The sequence below is a fragment of the Penicillium digitatum genome, chromosome 4 (genome assembly GCF_016767815.1).
Source record: "Penicillium digitatum chromosome 4, complete sequence".
NCBI classification, from domain to species: domain Eukaryota; kingdom Fungi; phylum Ascomycota; class Eurotiomycetes; order Eurotiales; family Aspergillaceae; genus Penicillium; species Penicillium digitatum.
The window spans coordinates 3323567-3344525 of NC_089387.1; the positions used below are offsets into that span (position 1 = coordinate 3323567).

The window sequence follows — 20959 nt, forward strand, 5'->3', positions numbered from 1 at the left end:
GAGGGTAACACTTCGAGGATATGGAGAAGCCATTGGGTCATTTATTTTTGTATCCAAACAAATTACTAGTAATCAAATCTTTCAGAAAGAACTGCCTTTTTGAGATTGTTTCGAGAAGTGGAAACAAGTAGACACATCTTTGAGAAGAACACGTTCAAGACAGGGAGAAAACAGCCATCATAAAATGCAAGTTCCAGGACTATGACACTACAATGTCACAGACTCAAAGTACCCCCACGAGCAACAACGTCATGATGTAGCGCCCTGCACGCTGACTACAAAGAAGCACAAAAGCCCCAGTGATCTCTTCGGGATCTCCCATCCGTCCCATTGGACAGCGGGAATCCCTAATCTTCCTAACATCTACCAAACCATCCCCAGCATTAAGAATAGTATCCATATACCCGGGACTAATACTATTCACTCTGATCCCATGAACAGCCCACTTAGCAGCCAAATTTCGAGTCAGATGCGCGACTCCAACCTGGCTCGCATTGTAAGTAGCTTGCGGCTGTGGGAAATTAGTACAATGTGCCGAGATCAACGTAGTGATTAAGATACATCCGCCTTTGCCTGAGGATTCCATGCGCTTTGTTGCCGCTTGCGCGCAGATGAAGGATCCATTCAGGTTGACGTCTATCACTCTGTTGAGTTAATCAGGTGTTGCTCCAAGGGACTGTTGGCAACTGGGGATTCCAGCAAAGCGGCAGAGGATATCGATGTCTCGCAGTGTCTAGTTTGCCTGGTCATTTGAAATGCAGCTTCTATTGATTTCATTGATGTCACGTCTAAGGGGATTTTGGTTGTATTGTCATAGGGGAATTTTGAAGCTAGTGATTGGATTTGTTCTTTCGGCGTCTCCAAGGTTCTGGAGAGATCCATAATCCACAGCGAGGAAAGACCATGTTCCAGAAGAGCCTGTGCAGAGATTAGGCCTAGTGCGCCTGCCCCACCGGTGACTATGGCTTGCCCCTGGACTTGAAATCGCGCTTCTGCTTGTAAGCGAGCAGATGTAAAGGGGTATTGGGGTGAGGGGGTTAGTGAGAGGACTTGGCCCCTCCGACAAAGTCATAATAGGAAGGACTCGAGAAGTCAGCGAGGCTCGCTGGTCCTCACTTGCTCCTGCTGAGGTTCCAGCAGACATGTTGCTTCCGTGTGGCTAAATCCCGAGAACAATCTTCCTAGAGATTAATGCACTAAAATAGAATAGTTCTCGGGATAAGGGGACAAGACTGTTCTGGACAAAAAGAATGCAGAAAGTGGAAACCATGTGGGGATAGTTGGAGTACAACAGCCAAGTATAGAAAAGGGAATCCCCTCGGCGATCACTGCAAGCGGTGAAGGTGAAGTACGTGCAGATGGTGGGCATGGGCGGCTGCGAGGCGGGACACCTCCGCCAAAGCTTCTGGACTCTCTGGCAGTGGGGACATCACCGGAGTGGATCCGACCTCGGGAGGATTGGAGATCGCTAACTTATAGTCTGATGTTTAGGGTTCTTTCTCATCCTCTCACCAAAGGTCTGTGAAGATCAGAAATCCGATGGGAAGTAATACCTTGCACTTTCTAGATGAAGGACAAGTTGCATACAAAATATAGCCTCTTGGATCCCTCATGAAGAAAAAGGAAACCCCTCCAAGTTACAACACGTCTCGATAACATATGGCAGGTGTAGAGAAACGTTATTGGAGCCGCATACTCTAGTGTTTGGAGCGAATTTCTCAAATCCTTGGGTATTATAGGATACAGGAGAAAGATAAGTAGATGAGCGTTGTTTGGACGACGCTTCCATACCGGCATCTTGAACGAGAGGCTGTTTGTGTTGGAGATCTGAATGGCTAGCTGCTGTCAACTTCAGCAGGAAATCTTAAGTGCGTAAACCAAGAGAACGGCTAAACTTTTAAATGTCCCGGATGTCCCAAACTACTGGTCGAAGTGGGACTTGAAATCGTCCTCGAGTGTTGACTCCACAAGCCCATTAAGGTCACTTAGCTCGTGGCACACAAATCTGTAAACAGAACCAGGGGCAAAGCGTAATGTGGATCCACGCGATAGTCTGGCATCTCGGGTGATCGGTGTTTTGGCAGAGGCGATTTCTCGAGTTCGCGACAAGAAACGGGTTGATGCTGGAAACCTGCCGTTCCCAATTCTTTTTACCAGGCAAATTTAGGAGCTGAACAGAAGAGTTTTCCGTTCACTTAAGGAAAGAGAAGCAAATTTCGAGCGAGGAACATTGCTAACCCGGGATTTGGTTGAAGATTAGTTTATCTTGGCATTGAGATTTAGCAAGGCTTCTAACAAGATTTCGGCAAAACCGTGGTTCTGAGGGAAGCTTGTGAGCTTAAATCGACCTAAGAGAGAAATGCATGTTGATCTGCTAAGAAAAAAGCTCAGGTCTATGAGCAGCCCGAGTAGGAGTAAAACAGATCTAAATATTAAACGGTGAATCCATAGTTGTCTGTCGAGGAGAAGCATCCTCCTCACGATTTTTGGTTTCCAATCATGCAGTATTGGCACAAGACCAACTTTTGGAAACGGAGTCATCGTGAATTGCGACTCCTGACACCCACAATCCCAACCCACACTGGAATTAATTAGCCCCCATAAACGAAATCGAGCAGTGTGATGCTTACAATAGCAAATGCAATAGCCAAGACCAAAAAATTGGTTATCGTCAAAACAGTCTTCTTCCAGTTCTGGAAGTAACGACCCTTGTTCATATAGAACCAAAAGATCGCAGGGAGTCCAACTGATTAAAATCAGCGTTTGTTTCGACTCTTCAGAAATTCAAAATGGGAAGCGAGAGTTAATCTTACAGCTGAACCAACTTCCAAATACCGCACTCTATAGTTTTCTGCATCAGTCAACGTTCTCAGTCAAATAAGGGTTGATAGAAGACTTACGATCAGACTCAGAAGATCATTGAATACAGGAATGGATTCCGCTACGACCCAGGCAACAACCCAAACTGCGAGGCAGATGCCGACCCAAGATCCAATCGATAGGAAGCTTCGGCTGTGCATCTTATCGGATCCACGGAACATGCGCACGTATATGTATTTGCACGCGACGTGGCCCAAGACAACTCCAGAGAGAATAGTCTACGATGAATTAGTAAGGTGGACATAAGAGACAAACGAACTAAACAGACAAACTCACAGTCGGAATTGAAAGACCCCAGGCAATCTTGCCCATCAACGGACTAAGGGAGAGAATGGCAGGCGATTGAACGCCGGGGCTGGTGGCTGTTTCCGGTCCCACGTAATGATAGATGAGCAGTGCACTCACAAGGTACAGGACAGTGTCGACGATTTGAAGCATGGCGAGTGACTTGTTGAATGTGCGTGGGTCTTCTGTCTCAGACATGAAGCCAAAGTACGCAACGTGGGCGACTATAATGTCGGTCCTCGGATTAGCTCGGATCACTTTGTTAGGTGCTGATGGCAAGCACCATGCGTTGTATCACGTACGGTAAGCAAAAATAATGTTTGTCACTGCCAAAAAGCCTTCTCGGAAGCTGACATTTGTGGTGGCCTCGTTCTTGATATGTCCTTTGCTCTCCACTCCCACGGTGACCATGGTCAACACCGTCGCAACAAAGACACTCAAGAATGCTTCGTACCGGTCAGTTGGATTCTTTTCTGAGTTGAATAGTGCCATGCATGCACTAGACGAGGAATGTACTCACAAATGACGGACATCCAGTAGACCTTGTCCATAGTACGAGGCAAGGCGCCCAAAAAGCAGATGATCAGTCCAACGACACCAAACACCAACGTGCAGGTACCGTGATCGGTCAATACATTCATTAAAATGTTGAACATCAAAATGTTGCTCGCCATGAGGAAAATCAACAGCAGAAGCTGACCAAGTCCTAGCAACTCACGGCCAAAAGGGCCCATCAAGATCTCGCCGGCATCTCCCATACTGTGAACCTCAGGGTGACGAAGTTTGAATTGGCCAATGACATAGCCGGTGTACCAAGAAAGAGCAGAGACAAACAGAATCATAATAGCAGCGCTGCTCAACAATGTTAGCCACGGGGTCTTGAAGCTGTGGAAAGAGAATACATACGGAACCATTCCAAGGGTAGCAACTGCGGATGGCAAGGACAGAATTCCGACAGAAACATTCTCTGCGATCATGACTGCAATTAATGTTAGGATATGAGGATTTCTATATGCACAAGACCTCAAATTTAGCTACTCACGCATTCCACAGTGCCTGTCAAAGCATGATGAGTGTCCATGATCGAATTTGCAATCTTCAAACAGAATATGATGACTTACCACCATTTCATAGTCCGATACTTGACCTCCGCAGTATCTTCATTTCCAAAAGGCTCCAATTGCTTCGCCTTCATTTTTTTCTCCAAATCATTTTCGAGAGGTCCATCGACCTTACCGTCCGCGGCATGCTTTCCGTCAAACATGGTGACTTTCCACACAATTCAAGCCAAGAATTTGGAGCCTGAATTGAGCAAATCGGTTATCTCAATAGTCTCAATAATTTTCAATCAGTTTCAGTATGCTTCAAAGACCAGAAGGAATCGAGCCAAGCCCTCAAAAAACTCTGAAAGCGCCCGGGGAACTAGGTGGAGCCGAGAGTTTCCCGAGAAAGATGGATCGGCCCGGCACAATTTCATTGCCGAATGGGGCCATGTCTCTGGCTTCAGATGTAGTGGAACGTGAATTGACGACTGAGCACATCACATGTACCCTGACTAGCTATCAGAATACCTATACACCATATCCCTTCTGAAAAACAAAGCCAAAGAAGGGCAGTAAACAGCTTTGATGTGTGTTTTAAAGTCGTCTAGTCGGTGGTTTCGTGAAAAGCAAAAAGTCAATGTACTCCGTAGATCTCTACCTCAAAGTGAGATCTTTCCAAATAACCAAACAAAATGAGATCGAAAAGCAACCTTAGAGGGGTGATGGCCAAATTTAATATCTTCCATCCACAGTACATCGCAAGCTCCGAAGGACCCGCGGGCAGGCAAGCGGGCAGGCGGGTGTGTCGATGACTAATGCAGAACAGAAGCGGATCCCCGGCGGAGTTTCCCGCCTTGCAGCAACATCAACCCCAACACGGTCCAGCTGGTAGCTTTGATCCTTCAAATCCATATCGCCATTACCATATGGAAAGCGGCCGTAAGCGTGCTTCTTTGGCATGCAACTATTGTCGGAGGCGGTAGGGTGGTACTCTTACCCCATGACCGAGTTTCCCCATGCTGACGGATAGGCAGGAAACGCCGCTGCAATGGCGCGCTACCCTCCTGCAGCCTCTGTGAGGATTCGGGCATCGATTGTGTTTATAACGAAGCTGATTCTTCGAGGTAAGAGACCTGGTTTGTCCAATGATTTACCAACCTTGTTAAACTCCGACAGGTCCCGAGGAGAGACCTCCTCATCGGAATTCTTCCGTCGTCTTGAGGCAATTGAGAACTTTCTGTGGAGTAGCCCGAGACTTCCACAAACACCTCAGACTGGTGAAACAAGAAGTGCTGGTTTTATTTTTCCATCCTCGTCTGAGCATGAAGGTGCGAGCTTTTCTCATCCCTCCACCATGTTGATCTCGCCCCCGTCGAGGCCCAACCCGGCGGATATCTCCCAGCTTATTAGTACAAATGCCTCTTCTTTCATACCACCTGAACATGACATTCCGCCCATGAGTATTCCCATTGGCCACACCACAACAACCGAATATATGCTACATATGAACAAAGTAAAAACACTCTTCGGGGAGTTTCCACCAGACCTGTTCATACGCGCAGAATCAAAAAGGCACATGCCACACCAACTATCTTTCGTCCCAGGTACAATTACAGCGAGTCAGTTGCCAATCCTCGATGAAGCGAGCATTTATCCACTGGTAGAGGCATATTTTAAGTACGTCCATGTTGAGATGCCGATCCTTGACAAAGACCAATTTTTGGGGCTTTGTGATCACCATACTAGAGCCGGTCTGAATGTTGACTGTGACTCTGCTCTATGTCTTGCAGTTCTTGCATTAGGATCTGCAGCTCTAGAGCAGGTTGACCCGACAAAGTCTAACTCTCCATACTGGGTGCCTGGAGCGGAGTTCATTTCACCTGCTTTGCAGATTTTGATGAACGAATATCTACTGTCGTTTTGTCCCACAATTACCCTTCCTCAGAGCTTGATACTCATCTCGAAATACTTTGGGTTTCTTTTGCGCCCCTTACAGTCATGGAAACTGATACACATGGCTTCTACCAGCATCCAATATTTGAATAGCCGGTTAGTTGATCCCCCCGGCCTATCATGTTTGATTTCAGCCTTATTAATCAAGTGCCTGTTCGGGATAGAAGCCAAGCTTCGCCAGATAACCATGAGCTCAAGTCCAGCATTATTCTCCTATCATGGGCAGCGTTCGACACTGAGTGGTTGGTTTCTTGGTCCCATCTGGAAAAGCCACGCTTATGCTGACATGGATGACAGTGATCTGATAGCTGAACATCATCTACCACGAAGTGGCATCGAACATGTTATTGATCTGACACCTTTCCCAACCTTTACGAATCATGATGCCCAAGAAACACACGTCTTCCTTGCCGAACTGTCCGTCCGCCGTCTGCTTAACAGAGTACACCACACTATGTACGGAAGTGACTGGACAAGGCGCAGCTTGGGCTTACAGCCAGCTTCAAGCGACAGCCCGTCTTATGACTTCCAGTCCCTCTCTACAATCCTGAATGTCTCTCAAGAGCTTGACCGCCAGCTCGATAATTGGTTTAACTTGTTGCCGGGTACAATCAAACCAGATATTAATGATCCGTCTCGATGTACTGGCCTTCAACTCAACATGCTCCACCGCTTTCACTCCGCGAAGGATATCATTACCAGACCATTTCTTCTGTGTGCAATTGACTCGTCACCTGAGAATGATCTTCCCCCAATGGTGCTCAAACAGTGCGAGTCTAGTATAGCCAACTGTCGCGAGTATCTGGATGCCTCAGCGCGAAGACTGATGGGGCCGTCATCTTGCGCGGAGATCGTTATTCATACGTAAGTCCACAAGATACTTCTTACTGGAACTCAGCTCATAATTAATTTTTTAGGATGTTCTCTTCTATACTTCTTCTGACCCTAAGCTCTGTTTGTCCGGCTTTGGCGCACTTGGTACCGGACATTGATGCCCTGCAGAAGAATACGATAGACAGTATCGAGAGATTTTCCGTCGAGGGCTCTTCGATGCAGGAAATTTATGGGATAATTGTATTATTGCACAGCAAAACACGAGTTTTCAGGCGGGCTATGTAGCCGTCTTGGGTAATGTTGCAGCATGGTACGGGCGTAACCAAGCAGAAGAAAACCCTCGGCTTGAACTATAAGATCCCTTTACCAAATCCTGAAATTATGCTGGAATGGGAAACAGAATGCCTCAAGATGAATGGCTAGACTAGCCAAATACTTGAATATGACATTCTTGTCTAGTTATATCTAGTTTATGGTGCCTCCCACACACCATGCACTCACTCGAAATGGCTTTTTGGAAAACCAAGCGGTAGTTTCTAGATGCACCATCGAAAAGGCATGGGCCAAATCGAGAGCGAATTCAACTCTGACGATGATATTCCGTGGTATGTATTGCAGGAGCATGGGCTTCTAATGGAAGACAAAATTGCACAGGCCTCGACAATCTCAAGCCCCAGAGTTGTTCCCTTGTCTAATCATAATGAGAATTTCAAAATCTGATGTTCGGATCTCTGATTGGAGGCAGTCCTCGTGATGGCCTTCGATGGCATGCTTCCAGGGCTTTGGAATCATTCAAATCCTTGCCACCCGATAATTTGAAGGCCGTATTTGTCCTTTCCAGCTTTCTTAATGGGAGAAATCCACCCAGAATTGAGACGATGTTGCCCAAGATTGGCCAATCCATTGTTATGCGTCGTTTTCTTCACGTTAATTGCGTGTGGCCAGGGGGAGGCATGTTTGCATTGAAAACTATGTTTCATGCTGGCGCCAATAGCATTGGTAATGTTCACCAGTCTTCACCTATTTATCTTAGTGACTTTTGCTCAAATAGAGTAGCCGGTGAGTTGGCAGGTCCACCCGGACTTTGTTGAGTGGGCGGCCCCGCGGCGTATGATCCCGTCACATCGGCCCGATGAAGCCGTAGACCTACCTGTATAGATGGCACGGGCCAAACGGATGAATATTGATCCAGCCCCACGTTGCTTCACGAAGGACACTACCCCAAGGCTACCGCGAAGAGCTAGCATTACTCTCCGGACCAAGCATGAATCAAATTGCGCTGGTCCAGAGTTCACCTCGATTCCAGTGTGACCGGTTCTGGGTATGAACTCATGGATCCCTTGCTTCGGCTCGCACCGGCTGACCAACCCAGGACTCGCATAATGCTTGGCTATCACCGTGTGCATTGCCATATCTGGCATGCATACCGGCCTTCATAGTATTGCTTATTGCATTAAGCCACGTACTTGGATACTTCTGCCAGCGATGGCGCCCCAAGTGGACTGTTCCTTTTATTTCCGAACAGCATGATAGCCAAGAGCTCCAACTAGATCACCCCAAGCAATCATTGCGATGGATTGTCCTTCTCCTCATATTTACGGCTACTGGGCTTGTAGCCGAGACAGTTCAGTTTGTTCCTCCGGGGATTGATACCTCGGCGTTTGTACTTGTTCTCTCATGGGTCGGTTCTCTACGTCTCTAAGAGTTTCAGTCACTGACACCTTTTCTTAGGCCACGGCATCTATTCTAGTCGCTGTCAAGCGGCCCAGATCATGTTCCATCTCGATGCTTGTGTATTATGTGTCAGCATTTGCAATTGAACTTTCTTTAGCGACTCACCCAGATGTGGGCCCGGAATTCAAAATTGTTGCTCGCTACGTTGCCGCAGCGGCGGCAGCAGCAGCCTGTGCAACAATTCTCCTAATGCCATTCCGCGAGCCTTCACTGCCGTCAATAGATATCAGCGCCGTTGGTCAACAGCCATCCGATGACTTCCGCAGCCCAGAAGATAATCTAAGACTTTGGCAATTCCTCACAGTGTCATGGATGGCACCGCTCATCTCAACTGGACTCAAAAGACAACTACATGAACAAGATGTCTGGCTGCTTGGATTTGACTTTCAACACAACCGACTACATGAAAGGTTTCGTCGACTTCGTGGTTCGGTCCTCAGTCGTCTGTTGAGAGCCAATGGAGTTGATGTTTTAATCATCTCTACCATTTCTCTTGTCCAGATGATATGCGGTATGGGAATTCAGATTCCCTTTTTTGGATATCACTAATTTAAATAATAGACTTTTCTACTCCCGTTCTATTGCAGCAACTATTGCGGGCCATGAAAGACCCGACCCGACCAAAACGTGTTCCTTTAACCTATGCTTTCATGTCTCTCGCTCTTAGACTTGTGGCCGCACAGTCTCAAGTGTTACTTCTGTGGTATGGAAGACGATGTTATGAACGGTCGAGGGGTGAAATGATCATGATGGTCTATGAAAAAGCCCTTTCACGAAAGAACATCTCTGGACTAATGATCGAAGGCAGCCCAGGACCATCCCACGAGGATGTAAATGGCAACGACGATGAGGCCTCAGCTCAAGATATCCATCAACCTTCAATCAAAACCGTGAGAAGTTTCTGGCAACGTATCATGTCTCGCAACCAAAAGCTCCCGCAGAAACAAGCTAAAGAAGCTGCATCACTTGGAAAAATCTTTAATCTCTTGCGTGGAGACGTTTATGAAGTTGCACAGAGATTCTGGGAGGTTGACTCGTTGATTGACAAGCCAATAGGGCTCCTGATCGCGACCTTCCTTGTTTGGACACTCTTCGGTCCATCATGTTTCCTGGGAATATTAGCGGTCATAGTTGCACAGATCGTGAACGCAATTCTAACCAGAGCTCTTTTCCGTTGGGAGCGGGTTAGAAGAGCGGCAACAGACACAAGGCTTCAACTAACTTCGCAGTTCGTGGAAGCAATCCGTCACCTGCGCTGGTACGGGTGGCAGAATCATTGGCTTCAGCAGGTCATGGATGCCCGACAACATGAGTTGAATATTCGAATTATTACAAGTCTGTGGAGCATCTTGATTCGGTTCACCAATTCCTTCGCTAGTGGCGTGTTTCCGGTGGTTGCGTTGTACGCATATACCCTTTTGGCCGGGCATGAGCTGCGGATTGATATTATCTTTCCAGCATTGCAGTTGTTTACCATGCTAGAGACCCGTCTTCGGGATATTCCTGGTCTTATCACATCGCTTATCAATGCCTTCATTGCCCTCGGGCGTATCGAGGACTTCATGTCCGAACCGGACAAGGAGAATCTGCCTACTGAACTGCTGCCGAATGAATTCCACTCTCGATGCAGTCTTGTTCGTTCGCATGGCCGGGAAAGGTCTCACCCGTCCTAGTTGATATCGATGTCACCATCCCCAAAGGACTGACTGTTGTCACCGGCAAGGTCGGTGCTGGGAAAACCGCGTTTCTGCAAGCTCTTTTAGGAGAACTTGATAGACTGGGCGGCTCGGTATGTATTCCGAACCAAATGGTGGGATATTGTGCCCAGACCCCGTGGCTGCAAAGTATGAGCATCCGTGATAACATTCTGTTCTCCGCTCCTTATCATGACCAGCGCTACAAGCGGACACTGGAGGCCTGCGCCTTGCTTCCAGATCTTGCTCAATTTAAGCATGGCGATTTATCGTTTGTGGGTGAGAATGGCATTGGGCTATCAGGTGGACAAAAAGCGCGAGTAGCTCTGGCAAGAGCTGTCTATAGCACATCGCGGGTTCTCCTTTTGGACGACCCCTTATCCGCACTGGACCACAATACCGCAGAAGCCATAGTCCGCAAATGCTTTTTGGGGCCGCTGATGAAGAACCGAACTATTGTGCTGGTGACGCATCGAACCACGTTGGTTCGTCAAATTGCGAATCAAATTATCAATATTTGTGAAAAACATGCCACTGTTTACGACAAGAAAACCATCAAGCTTGATGCGACCGAATCTTCCCTTAAAATGATCGACCATGAAAACGAAACAGAAGTTGAGACTACTTTTGAGGAGGAGACAGCCGCCGTACCTGACAGGTTCATCGAGGAAGAGCATCGAGCAGACGGGGGTGTCAAGGCTCGAGTCTACTGGAATTATATTAAGGCCGGAAAGTACCGATGGTGGCTTACCCTGGTCCTGATCTTGACAATCTACCGACTGATGGCCGTTGGGCAATCATGGTTTCTCAAAGGGTGGGGAGAATCGTACGAGCAGACAACTGTCCATCGGGGAGATACCTCAAACTTGAGTCCCAGGCCATCGCAAGACTTCTGGTCAGTCTCAAACTTGAGCTTGGACACATACTTAACGCCTCCGAGCCCTATCGATCAACTGCCGTCTCCACGTGAGGATGTGCGACCCTGGCTATGGACCTTTTTTGCCATCATTTCTTTCCAAGCGGCCACGCTCCTTTTCGCTCAGCTTCTGATGCTGGTCATCGTCTATTACGCGGGGCAGTCCTTGTTCCGAAGGGTGTTGGTCCGAGTTAGCCATGCGACTTTCAGATACTTGGGTAAGTTGTATAGCTTGACTCTAGAGAACACAGCTAACTGATCACTCTAAAGATACAATCCCCCTGGGGCGCTTGATGAACCGTCTCACATCTGATATTGGAGTTGTGGATGGCAATATTAGTGAGCAATTCCAGGTGATTGCATTCCAGGCTATCATTTGGATCTCTTCTGTGCTAGTAATTGCAACTGCCACCCCGGTGTTTTTGTTGTTCTCCCTAGCTCTCACAGTGGCATTTGTCTTGATATTCCTGCGTTTCCTTCCCACATCCCAGAGTCTACGACGTCTCGAGATGGTATCCCTAAGTCCTTTATTGTCCAACTTCGGCGAGCTATTGCACGGTCTAACCACCGTCCGAGCTTTCCATGCAGAGTCGCAGTTCCAGAACCGAGTTATATCCGTGGTTGACAAGTTCCAGGGAATGGATCATTTTTACTGGTCACTCCAGAGCTGGCTCATGTACCGATTTGAGGCTCTATCTGCTTTCTCGACCTTTTGCCTAACAGCTCTGGCCTTGCACACAAATACGACACCGGGACTAGTAGCATTTGTGCTTATTGCTTCTAATAACTTTGTCGAGTCCACGCATGCATTGTGCAAGCAGTACGGTCAACTTCAAATGAACTTTGTGTCGGTGGAGCGAGTCGATGAGCTCCTCCACATCGAAGAAGAAACTCCCGGGACCATCGATCCCCCAGCCGCCTGGCCAACTTACGGTAGTGACGTTGTCTTCGAAGATGCGACTCTCCGTTACGCAACACATCTCGACCCCTCACTTATTAATGTCTCTCTTCGCATCCCTGGGGGATCTACTACAGCGGTTATCGGCCGTACTGGTAGCGGCAAGTCCACACTGGCAATGTCACTTTTGAGCGTCATCAAACCTGAATCCGGTCGCATTCTCATTGACGGCATCAATATCACCGACGTCAACAGACAGGCGTTGCGTACCCGAGTAACCTTTGTCGCACAAGATCCCGTCCTCTTCCCTGGTAGTATCAGACTCAATTTGGACCCGACGGAAGATTATTCGGATGAACTGTGTACCGAAGTCCTGAAGCGTCTGTGTAGTCGGCACGGCTGGGATCTTGGAACACATATTGAGGCTGGAGGAAGGAATCTTAGCCAGGGCCAACGGCAACTTATTGCTCTGACACGGGCTGTCCTTCGTCGAAGCGCAATTGTCATTCTTGATGAAGCGACCGCTTCCGTTGATCATGATACCTCTCTTGAGATTCAGCAGATTATCCGGGAGGAGTTGCAGCAGTCTACTGTCATTACTATTGCGCATCGCATAGAAGCTGTCAAGGATGCGGATTACTTTGTGGTTTTGGATCAGGGGCGGGTTTCGAGACAAGGCCATGTGCGGGATCTGTAGATCTGGCATTCATCGATCCGAACCAGCGATGACCGCAGTCATCGGCACAAGTCTATCTGTATTCTCGAAGTTGGATAACCAAAAGTCCCAAAATGAACGGCCAAAAAATAGCGCCCTAGCAGAGAAGGTGCTTCGTATTTAATTTCTCAAAAGGGTATCTAGTCTTCACAGCTTGGCACCGCCCTGGGCCTTCTTCAGGATAGGCTCCATCTTGGTCGCCTTCATAATGTTACCCTTAATCTTTAGCTTGCCGCCCATAAACAATCGCTGAGCGTTGGCCTTGCCGGAGACGAGCTGGGCAAAATCGGAATCGGAGAGAGAAAGGGTCACTATTAATGGAGAGAAATTAGCATATATCAGAAAAACACGACACATCAACGCGGAGATCCGGAATGTACACTCACCATCAGCCTTGTCGCCAGCAGGGGCAACACCCTGTCCAACCTCGCCCTTGTTCTTGAGATCGAGGTACCAGGCAGCCTCCTCGCCACTGGAGTTCTTCAGGTTAAAGGTGAAGATGGCCTTGGCCTTGCTGAGTGCATCCTTGCGGTCGGCTTCATTGGCTTGGAGCATCTGGTTGATGACGTCGAAGGCAGCGGACGAGGGGTGAGAATCTATTTTTGGTTAGCTGGTACCGACTGGGATAAGAAGATTAAAAAAGGAGGTGGAGGGCATGCCTTTCTTGAGAGACATGGTGAATATAGCAGCACAAGGTGATTGGAACGTTGCAAAGGCGGGCGACTGACTATAAATGACAAACGGCCAGAACATGTGAGCTGACTGGACTGTCCGCGGGAGCCGAGGCACATCTTCCCCACAAGTTCTTTCGTGTGTTTTTTCTTGTGCTGTTTTGGTTCGTTTTCTACTTGATTCTTTGGGATTTTGCCCAGACTCGACTCAGATCTGTATTTCTCTTATTTCCGAGGTAGCAATCCTTTCTTCTACTCTTCCTCGTATTGACAGTGCCCACCCCAGGAATTTCAGACTCTCAAACCCGTGTCTGTGTTGCATTGGGACCTGAAGGTTGCACAAATACGGTGTTCACTGCGACACTGCTACAATCTTTCGCATGTGCTGATCCTTCCTCGGGGGTTTTTGCGAACCCCTGATGATGTCATTGCCAAGTAAACACTGAAGACCGCGGCAGTCGCTTCATATGATCCGGGCTCCACCACAGCAACTTGCGTGTCAGGGATCCTGCACTTGGTACCAGCGTGTGCAAGATACAGGCGAAACACCAAACCCCGGAATTGGACGCAGGTAAAAGGACCGCTCCTGGGTGGACTGATAACGATGAAAGAGTGTGGAGTTTTCTCAATGGTGCTTGTTCGATTGCCATTCGCAATGAGATCAATGCATAATCTGCTACACTTCAGCGGGAACGATGGCTTGGTAGTTGATACTCGCAGGAGATTTGCAGATGTTGCAAGTCACTCATCATTGTCAATGCCTGGACAAATGATGGGATGTTGATAGACGCATGGAACACAGGCGGATACTATTTGACTGAAAGCTCTGTTATTCGCCGGCTGTCATGTCTAGGATTGGTGCCACCAAATTAGACCCGTTGTGTTGTGTGGAAGATTGGTTGCTCTGTCCCCATGATAGGATCCAGGATGAGAGGTAAGAAGGTCTGTCGATCATGTGAGATCCTAAACGTCATGGCTTGGATGTGTCCCCCAATGCGCTCTAAAGCTGCCATCCGGGATGGTCTGTCTAAGGGTCTAGGGTGCTGCTGCGAAAACGGACTTTAAGGTCTGTGAACGGGATTGGTGCGATATAGACCGCGAGTTTGCGACATACTAGACGGTATGTTACATGGTCCTTGTTTGCCAGATGGCTCGTGAGAACTTGGTGAACCAGCTTGGTTTTCCATAGTCGAGCCAGTCCCTGTTCTGATGCCATGGTTTATCCTTCGTCCCGGCACGAGCACTTTGCGGATATAAATCACTGATGCAGCAGCTCGATCGATTGAAAGGTGAGCAAAATCCGCAGATAGTTGTGGTAAAACTTCAAGTGTATACACAGGCGATCGATTGCTGGGAGTCAATAAATACGAAACAAAAAATCCTGTCTCCGGGCCTTGCATTGCACGGTACATGGCATTTATCTCCCTTTGATGTACGTTTCAGCTACGTGCAAGAGAAATTTCCCCAGGCCTACATGTCGAAATTAGTTGCAACCTAAGCTGCATCGAATCTTGTGCTCCTGCTTGTCCTCTGACATGCAATTCGACAATGATTCTACCAGCGCAGGCACTATATGAGTTAAAACAACTCATCAAGTCATGATCAAAATATTGAAACTACTCCGAGATGGCCGAAACTAGACCTAGATGTCTTGGGTGTCCAGTGCCCAATTTGGAAAGTAGGGTAAGTGCTACCCAGCCCTATCTTCATATAGCTCGTTTGGCGCGTGACGCGCGTGGTCACGTGCTGATAAGAGCGCGTTTACATAAACGGAAGGATATGCAGTGATGCTGAGAAATCAGAGAATTACCTGCGCACTTCTACGTATTCATCTCTATATTATTGAAGAAACTTTCGTGTAAGACTTCAAATCTTCTGTATAACATTCAACCATGAATTAAATTACAGTGCCTGAAGGAGGCTCAAGAAAAAGTGTCTTGTGGAACCCTGGCAGGTGCTTATGGGTGCTGTTGTGGATAGCGGCCTCAAAAGACTTTCGTTTTAATTGGATCTTCGGACTGACCGCTGTCATCTCCGCCTTCTTTTGTGCAAGTTTTTAGCAACGCATCTAGAGCACTTAAATTAGTACATCAACGTCTTGATGAGAAAATTGTAAAGATGTAAGATTATGAAAAGATTTCAAGGATGTTTGAACACTTGAATTTTTTAGGTCACCATTAAAATGTCTTTAAAAACGTCTTTTCAAAACATTTCATCGGTCTTTTTAATGTCTTGAGAGGCCAGTTTTCTGCCGACAATAAATGTCAACAGGACCAAAGTCATTGTGGTCGCTATACCGCGATGAGTGACGACATCTTGGGCTAGAACTTCAACTTCCCCCGCAAGGTGAACACTTCAACCCCGGGGGCCAGCTGAACGGTCGCAAAGAGCACCAAAACTCTTGCTTTTTTCCTCCAGACCTTTTAAATTATACAAACGAGGGCTCTCTCATTTCTGCAATCGCCATCTCTTCGATCCCGAGGTCTCTACATCCGCTCTGTCATCCACAGATTCTCCCCGGTGAATCGTCAACACATCTTGATGTAAGTCTAGATCCTTTGCAAATACCCGGATCAGGTGGCATAGAGATGCAGATTGATAAGCGCTTCTATGCTTTCTTTCTGTTCCTCACTGTGCCATCTGCCACCACCCGCTTTCTGCCGTGCTGTTTGCTGATGAGAACCCAAGTTTCGCCGGCTGACTCTCCCAGAACACTTTGCTCTCCATCCTAGGCGCCCACTTGACATCATAGCTCTGTTGATTTTGGACTTTGAATTTCGCCCTAGCCATCATTACCGTCGCGGTCGCCGCTCTACCACACTTTCAACGATCGGGATAATTCGTCAGACATCTTGGTCTTGGAAGGTTTCATGGTCAGCGCCAGGTGCTCTTGAGCCATGGCTTCTTCGGTTGATCAGTCCCAAGAGGACCAAATCAAAGATCTTCTAGAAGATCTCGATACCTACAGATACATCTACAATGATTTTCTCGCCACGAGGGGTGCTTGTGCAGAAGCAGACGAGCTTCGTGATACCATCAGAAAAATGGAAGGCCAGGTTGCTGCGCTCCTTGGTGATCCTGTTCCTACTCCTCAAGCTGCCTCGACATCACAAATTTCGTCGCCCACTCCGCCAGTCCGGACGCCCGCGGCTGCTCCGCGAATATCGTCGAATTCTTTCACTGGAATCCCAGGGGATTCATTTGCATCCCCCCACTGGCCTTCGGCTGCACCCTCACCTTTCGCGGCTGGGTCTCACCATTCGACAGTGCTACCAGCTTCACCAATGATGCAGTCTTCAGATAACTCTCGTAAACGTCAGCGTCCACTATCTCACATCTCGCCTACGACACAGGGATCATCAAAAAGGATTGCTCCCTCACGGCCTGGATCTCGCAGATCTCAACTTGACGCGATAAACGCTGAACAAGAAGCCCGCCTTGCTGAGAATGACCGCATGTATAAGCAATTCATCGATGCGGCAGGTGACGATGCAGATCAACTAAAGGAAATCAGGGAAGAGATTGATGAGCAGGCGAAGTTGATTAAAGCAGAGATTCAAATGGAAAGAGACGCGGAATTGGCTCGCGCTCTCCAAGCCGATGAGAATCATATTCAATTCTCCATTGAGGGCTTCAATGAGCATGATTCATGGGATCTTCCAGACCGCACTCAACCGGTAAAGCTCGAACCTATCTCATCAAAAGCCATTCGCGCTTCTCAAACCTCTGCACCGATAGCTCCATCCAATAAACTCATTCCGTTCAATTCCGACGATGATATTCAAGAAATCACTGCTGATTCGTTCAATTCTCGATACGGCAAGCAGCCAACCCGCCAATCTGGTTCCTTCAACTATCCACACACGTCTTCTCTCTCTTCGCCTTACTCTAAATCGCCATACACTTCACATGCACCCCATTTCTCGCTGATGCCATACCCCTCTCAGTTGACATACTCCACCCAGATGACATATCCCTCCCAGTTGACATACCCCTCCCAAATGTCGAATCCTTCCCAAATGGCATATCCTTCACAACTAGCATATCCCTCCCAAATGTCAAGCCCCTCAAAACTATCATATCCCTCATCAACAGTTTCCTCCAGAGTTCTGCCCTGGGCGCGTGAACCTTCACACATTCCAATGCCGGGTGCGTTTGACAAATATGACAAGGCTGAAAAGGCTTTTGACGTGGTTCGTAACCAGACCGAAATATTCGATGACGATGCTGACATGGTGTATGTTCCGCATCTTCCCTCTAAAACAGCTAGTTCTGGTTCTAACCCGTTAAATCTAGGGCCTACAATGAGAAAGAGTTCCCAGAAGATATCAAGAATCTGCTCAGTGGTATCAAAGACATCCGTGAGGCAACTAGAGCGGACAATGAGGAGACACCAGATGCGCTTCGAGTCACATTGATGAAGCACCAGAAGATCGGCCTGAAATGGATGAAGGCCAAGGAGGAGAGCAGTCACAAAGGAGGAATCCTCGCAGATGATATGGGCCTCGGTAAAACTATTCAAGCGATTGCACTGATGGTTGCTCGTCCATTTGAAGATGAAGACCGACGCCCGACCTTGATTGTCGCGCCCAAGGCACTTATGGATCAATGGAGGCTCGAAATCCAGCGCCATATCAAGCCTGGAAGGTACCAACTATCGGTCTTGATATATCATCAACGGCGCAGGCCCTGGAAGGAACTCAAAAAGTACGATGTCATTATTACGACATTTGGCACCATCACCGCGCACTACAAAACATTGCTTGAGGCGGAAAAGCTTGCAGAGGAAGGGCAGCATGCCTCGTTAATCCAAGAACGCAAAAATGCGGCTGGTCCTCTCAATCCTGCCGCCAAGTGGCACAGAGTCATCATCGATGAGGCACAGAACATCAAAAATCCAAGTGCGAAATCCTCAACAGCGTGCTGTCGACTCAATTCTACCTACCGATGGTGTCTGACTGGTACGCCCATGATGAATCGTCTCGAAGATTTTCAGTCCCTTTTGGGATTCCTCCGGATTCGGCCTTACAGCAACCCATCAAAGTTCAAGGCGGTCAGTATCTCTATAGCTCACTAGTGGGACTTCTCTTGGTGACTAACATTCACACTTCGTGTAGGATTTTGTGAGACGCATCAAATCTGGTTGGGGAGGAGAGGATGTTATGAAGCAACTGCGCGTCCTAGTTAAGTCTGTCTGTCTTCGACGTACAAAATCCTCCAAGATTGATGGCGAGCCCATCTTGCAACTCCCGCCAAAGGTCACTGAGAAGGTCCATGTTGTGTTTGATGAGAGGGAAAGTCAGGTTTATGAGGAGCTCAATACGTCCACCCAAAGGCAGATTACCCGATATCTTGACTCCGGAACTCTGGGCAGAAACTACAGCCACGTTCTGGTTTTACTTCTTCGTCTTCGACAGGCATGCTGCCATCCACTTCTCATGCAGGAGTTCCGAAATGAACCTTCCCCGTCTATGCCAGGGGTGGATAAGATCGCCAACGCCAAGCTTCTGAGCGCTGCCGTAGTGCAACGTATCAAAGAAAATGACGGCGAAGAGGATGGCACCTGCCCCGTCTGCATGGACAGTGTCAAAAATGCGACTATTTACATTCCATGTGGACACCATGTGTGCTCGGAGTGCTGGATCCGCATTTCCGACTCTGCAACCGCAAATGGAGCTATCAATCTTGACGACGATGGTCCAACTGTAATCAAGTGCCAGAATTGCCGAGGACCAGTAGACCCTGCGAAACTCACCGACACCAATGCGTTCAAGCAGGTTCACGATCCAAGCGCATTGCCCGAATCTGACGCCAGAGGCGGCGACGTTTACGGGGCCAGTGACGATGAAGACTCAGAAGCCACAGCGAGCAGTGATGAGCACGACTCCGATAGCTCTACTGAAGAGGGCGAGGGTGGATCAAAGAAGAAATCAAAGTTAAGGTCTCTGGCCGAGCTGCGAAAAGACGCCTTGAAGAACAAGGCTGAGAAAAAGAAATACATTCGCCGCCTCGAGAAAGGCTGGTTCCCCAGCACAAAAATCACCAAGACGCTGGAGATCCTTCAAGCCAATGAAGACCGCGGCTTAGATGAGAAAACCATCATTTTCAGCCAGTTCACCTCCCTCTTGGATCTTCTCGAATTCCCCCTCGCCCACCGCGGCTGGAACCATACCCGCTTCGACGGCAGTATGAACCTGAAGGAACGCAACGCCGCCGTGACGGCTTTCACCAACGACCCCGCTTGCAAGATCATGCTCGTCTCTCTTAAGGCTGGAAACTCTGGTCTTAACCTTGTCGCTGCCTCGCATGTTATCATGTTCGACCCCTTCTGGAACCCGTACATCGAAGACCAGGCTGTGGATCGTGCCCATCGCATCGGGCAGGTTAGAGAAGTCTTTGTTCATCGTCTGCTTATTGAAAATACAGTCGAGGATCGTATTGTTACTCTGCAGGACCAGAAACGTGAGCTGATTAGTGGTGCTCTCGATGAGGGTGGAACTATGAATGTCTCCCGACTAGATGCGAGGGAACTTGCATATCTCTTTGTATGTTTTAACCTCCATCTCTTTTCATATTTTCTACTTTAACTAGCCTCTTTGCTAACTGCTCATTCGTCACAGGGTGTGAGAGACTTGTGATGCTCGATTGCACTTGTTCTATTCGCCGGATGATCTTGGTCTCGAAGACCGGAAACAGTCCGATAATTTGATTGCCAATTTTTCTCTGCCACATCTACGTCATTGGTGCTTAGCGCAGAAACCAGTTGTTTTTGTTGCATTTATTGGGGAGGGGGGGGGGGGGGGCTTCTTGTTCTTTTTTTTTTGGAAACCAATGATTGCTATACCCTGGCGTTGTTCTTTGTCTCGTGGAAAAAGGTATTGTGCTTTTCAATAATGTCCAAAGGCCAACCTTCGCAATCTTTGGAAATTTTCTCTTATTTACTTGTCGCTCACACAGTTTCTAGCGTTCAACTCAACGAGATCTTCAGGGATCTAATCGTATCTGTTTTGAGGGTCGACAGCTATTCGTAGGGTAAAAAAAAAGAGTTTGAAATCTTGTTGAAAGAGGACATGATTTGTGGATGTGCTCATTTCTGGGAGGAGAAAAAGACAATTGGGATGTGAGTGTCTAAGCTACTAAGGTTGGGGGAAATCAAAAAGGAAAAAAATGCATGTCTTCAAACCACGACTATCCCCCATCCGCTTTCATTGTATCGTGATTTCGGAGAACAGACTTTGCTTTTGCAGTGCAAAACCCAAACTAAAAAAAAATTGGCCATCCCCGGGAGTCGCATACTTCCTGTCTCCCGTCGGTTGCAAGATGGGACTCGGGGGAA

General features: G+C 47.9%; 5 protein-coding genes across 5 annotated transcripts; 3 read left to right on the top strand and 2 right to left on the bottom strand.

Annotated features, from left to right (window-relative positions):
* Positions 1–2497: 2497 nt before the first annotated feature.
* On the bottom strand, positions 2498–4429 carry Pdw03_1127 (Amino acid transporter, transmembrane; the record flags this gene model as incomplete). Its single annotated transcript, XM_066099812.1, has 10 exons — positions 2498–2581; positions 2631–2746; positions 2814–2841; positions 2901–3098; positions 3157–3389; positions 3468–3611; positions 3686–4017; positions 4072–4144; positions 4208–4221; positions 4287–4429. 10 exons carry the CDS (start codon positions 4427–4429, stop codon positions 2498–2500), a joined length of 1365 nt encoding a protein of 454 aa, XP_065957539.1.
* Positions 4430–5134: 705 nt separating this feature from the next.
* On the top strand, positions 5135–7280 carry Pdw03_1128 (Fungal specific transcription factor domain-containing protein; the record flags this gene model as incomplete). The annotated part of the gene is made up of 7 exons (XM_066099813.1): positions 5135–5187; positions 5243–5332; positions 5385–5885; positions 5955–6257; positions 6326–6403; positions 6459–7025; positions 7079–7280. 7 exons carry the CDS (start codon positions 5135–5137, stop codon positions 7278–7280), a joined length of 1794 nt encoding a protein of 597 aa, XP_065957540.1.
* Positions 7281–8259: 979 nt separating this feature from the next.
* Positions 8260–12934, top strand: Pdw03_1129 (Cyclic peptide transporter; the record flags this gene model as incomplete). Its single annotated transcript, XM_066099814.1, has 6 exons — positions 8260–8316; positions 8368–8676; positions 8727–9240; positions 9291–10363; positions 10453–11557; positions 11610–12934. 6 exons carry the CDS (start codon positions 8260–8262, stop codon positions 12932–12934), a joined length of 4383 nt encoding a protein of 1460 aa, XP_065957541.1.
* Positions 12935–13099: 165 nt separating this feature from the next.
* Positions 13100–13627, bottom strand: Pdw03_1130 (Lipid transfer protein, putative; the record flags this gene model as incomplete). The annotated part of the gene is made up of 3 exons (XM_066099815.1): positions 13100–13263; positions 13339–13548; positions 13612–13627. The coding sequence occupies 3 exons, from the start codon at positions 13625–13627 to the stop codon at positions 13100–13102; spliced, it is 390 nt and encodes a 129-aa protein (XP_065957542.1).
* A 2893-nt stretch (positions 13628–16520) lies between these two features.
* On the top strand, positions 16521–20261 carry Pdw03_1131 (SWI/SNF family DNA-dependent ATPase Ris1, putative; the record flags this gene model as incomplete). Its single annotated transcript, XM_014679377.1, has 4 exons — positions 16521–17860; positions 17920–18676; positions 18741–20168; positions 20244–20261. 4 exons carry the CDS (start codon positions 16521–16523, stop codon positions 20259–20261), a joined length of 3543 nt encoding a protein of 1180 aa, XP_014534863.1.
* Positions 20262–20959: the final 698 nt, after the last annotated feature.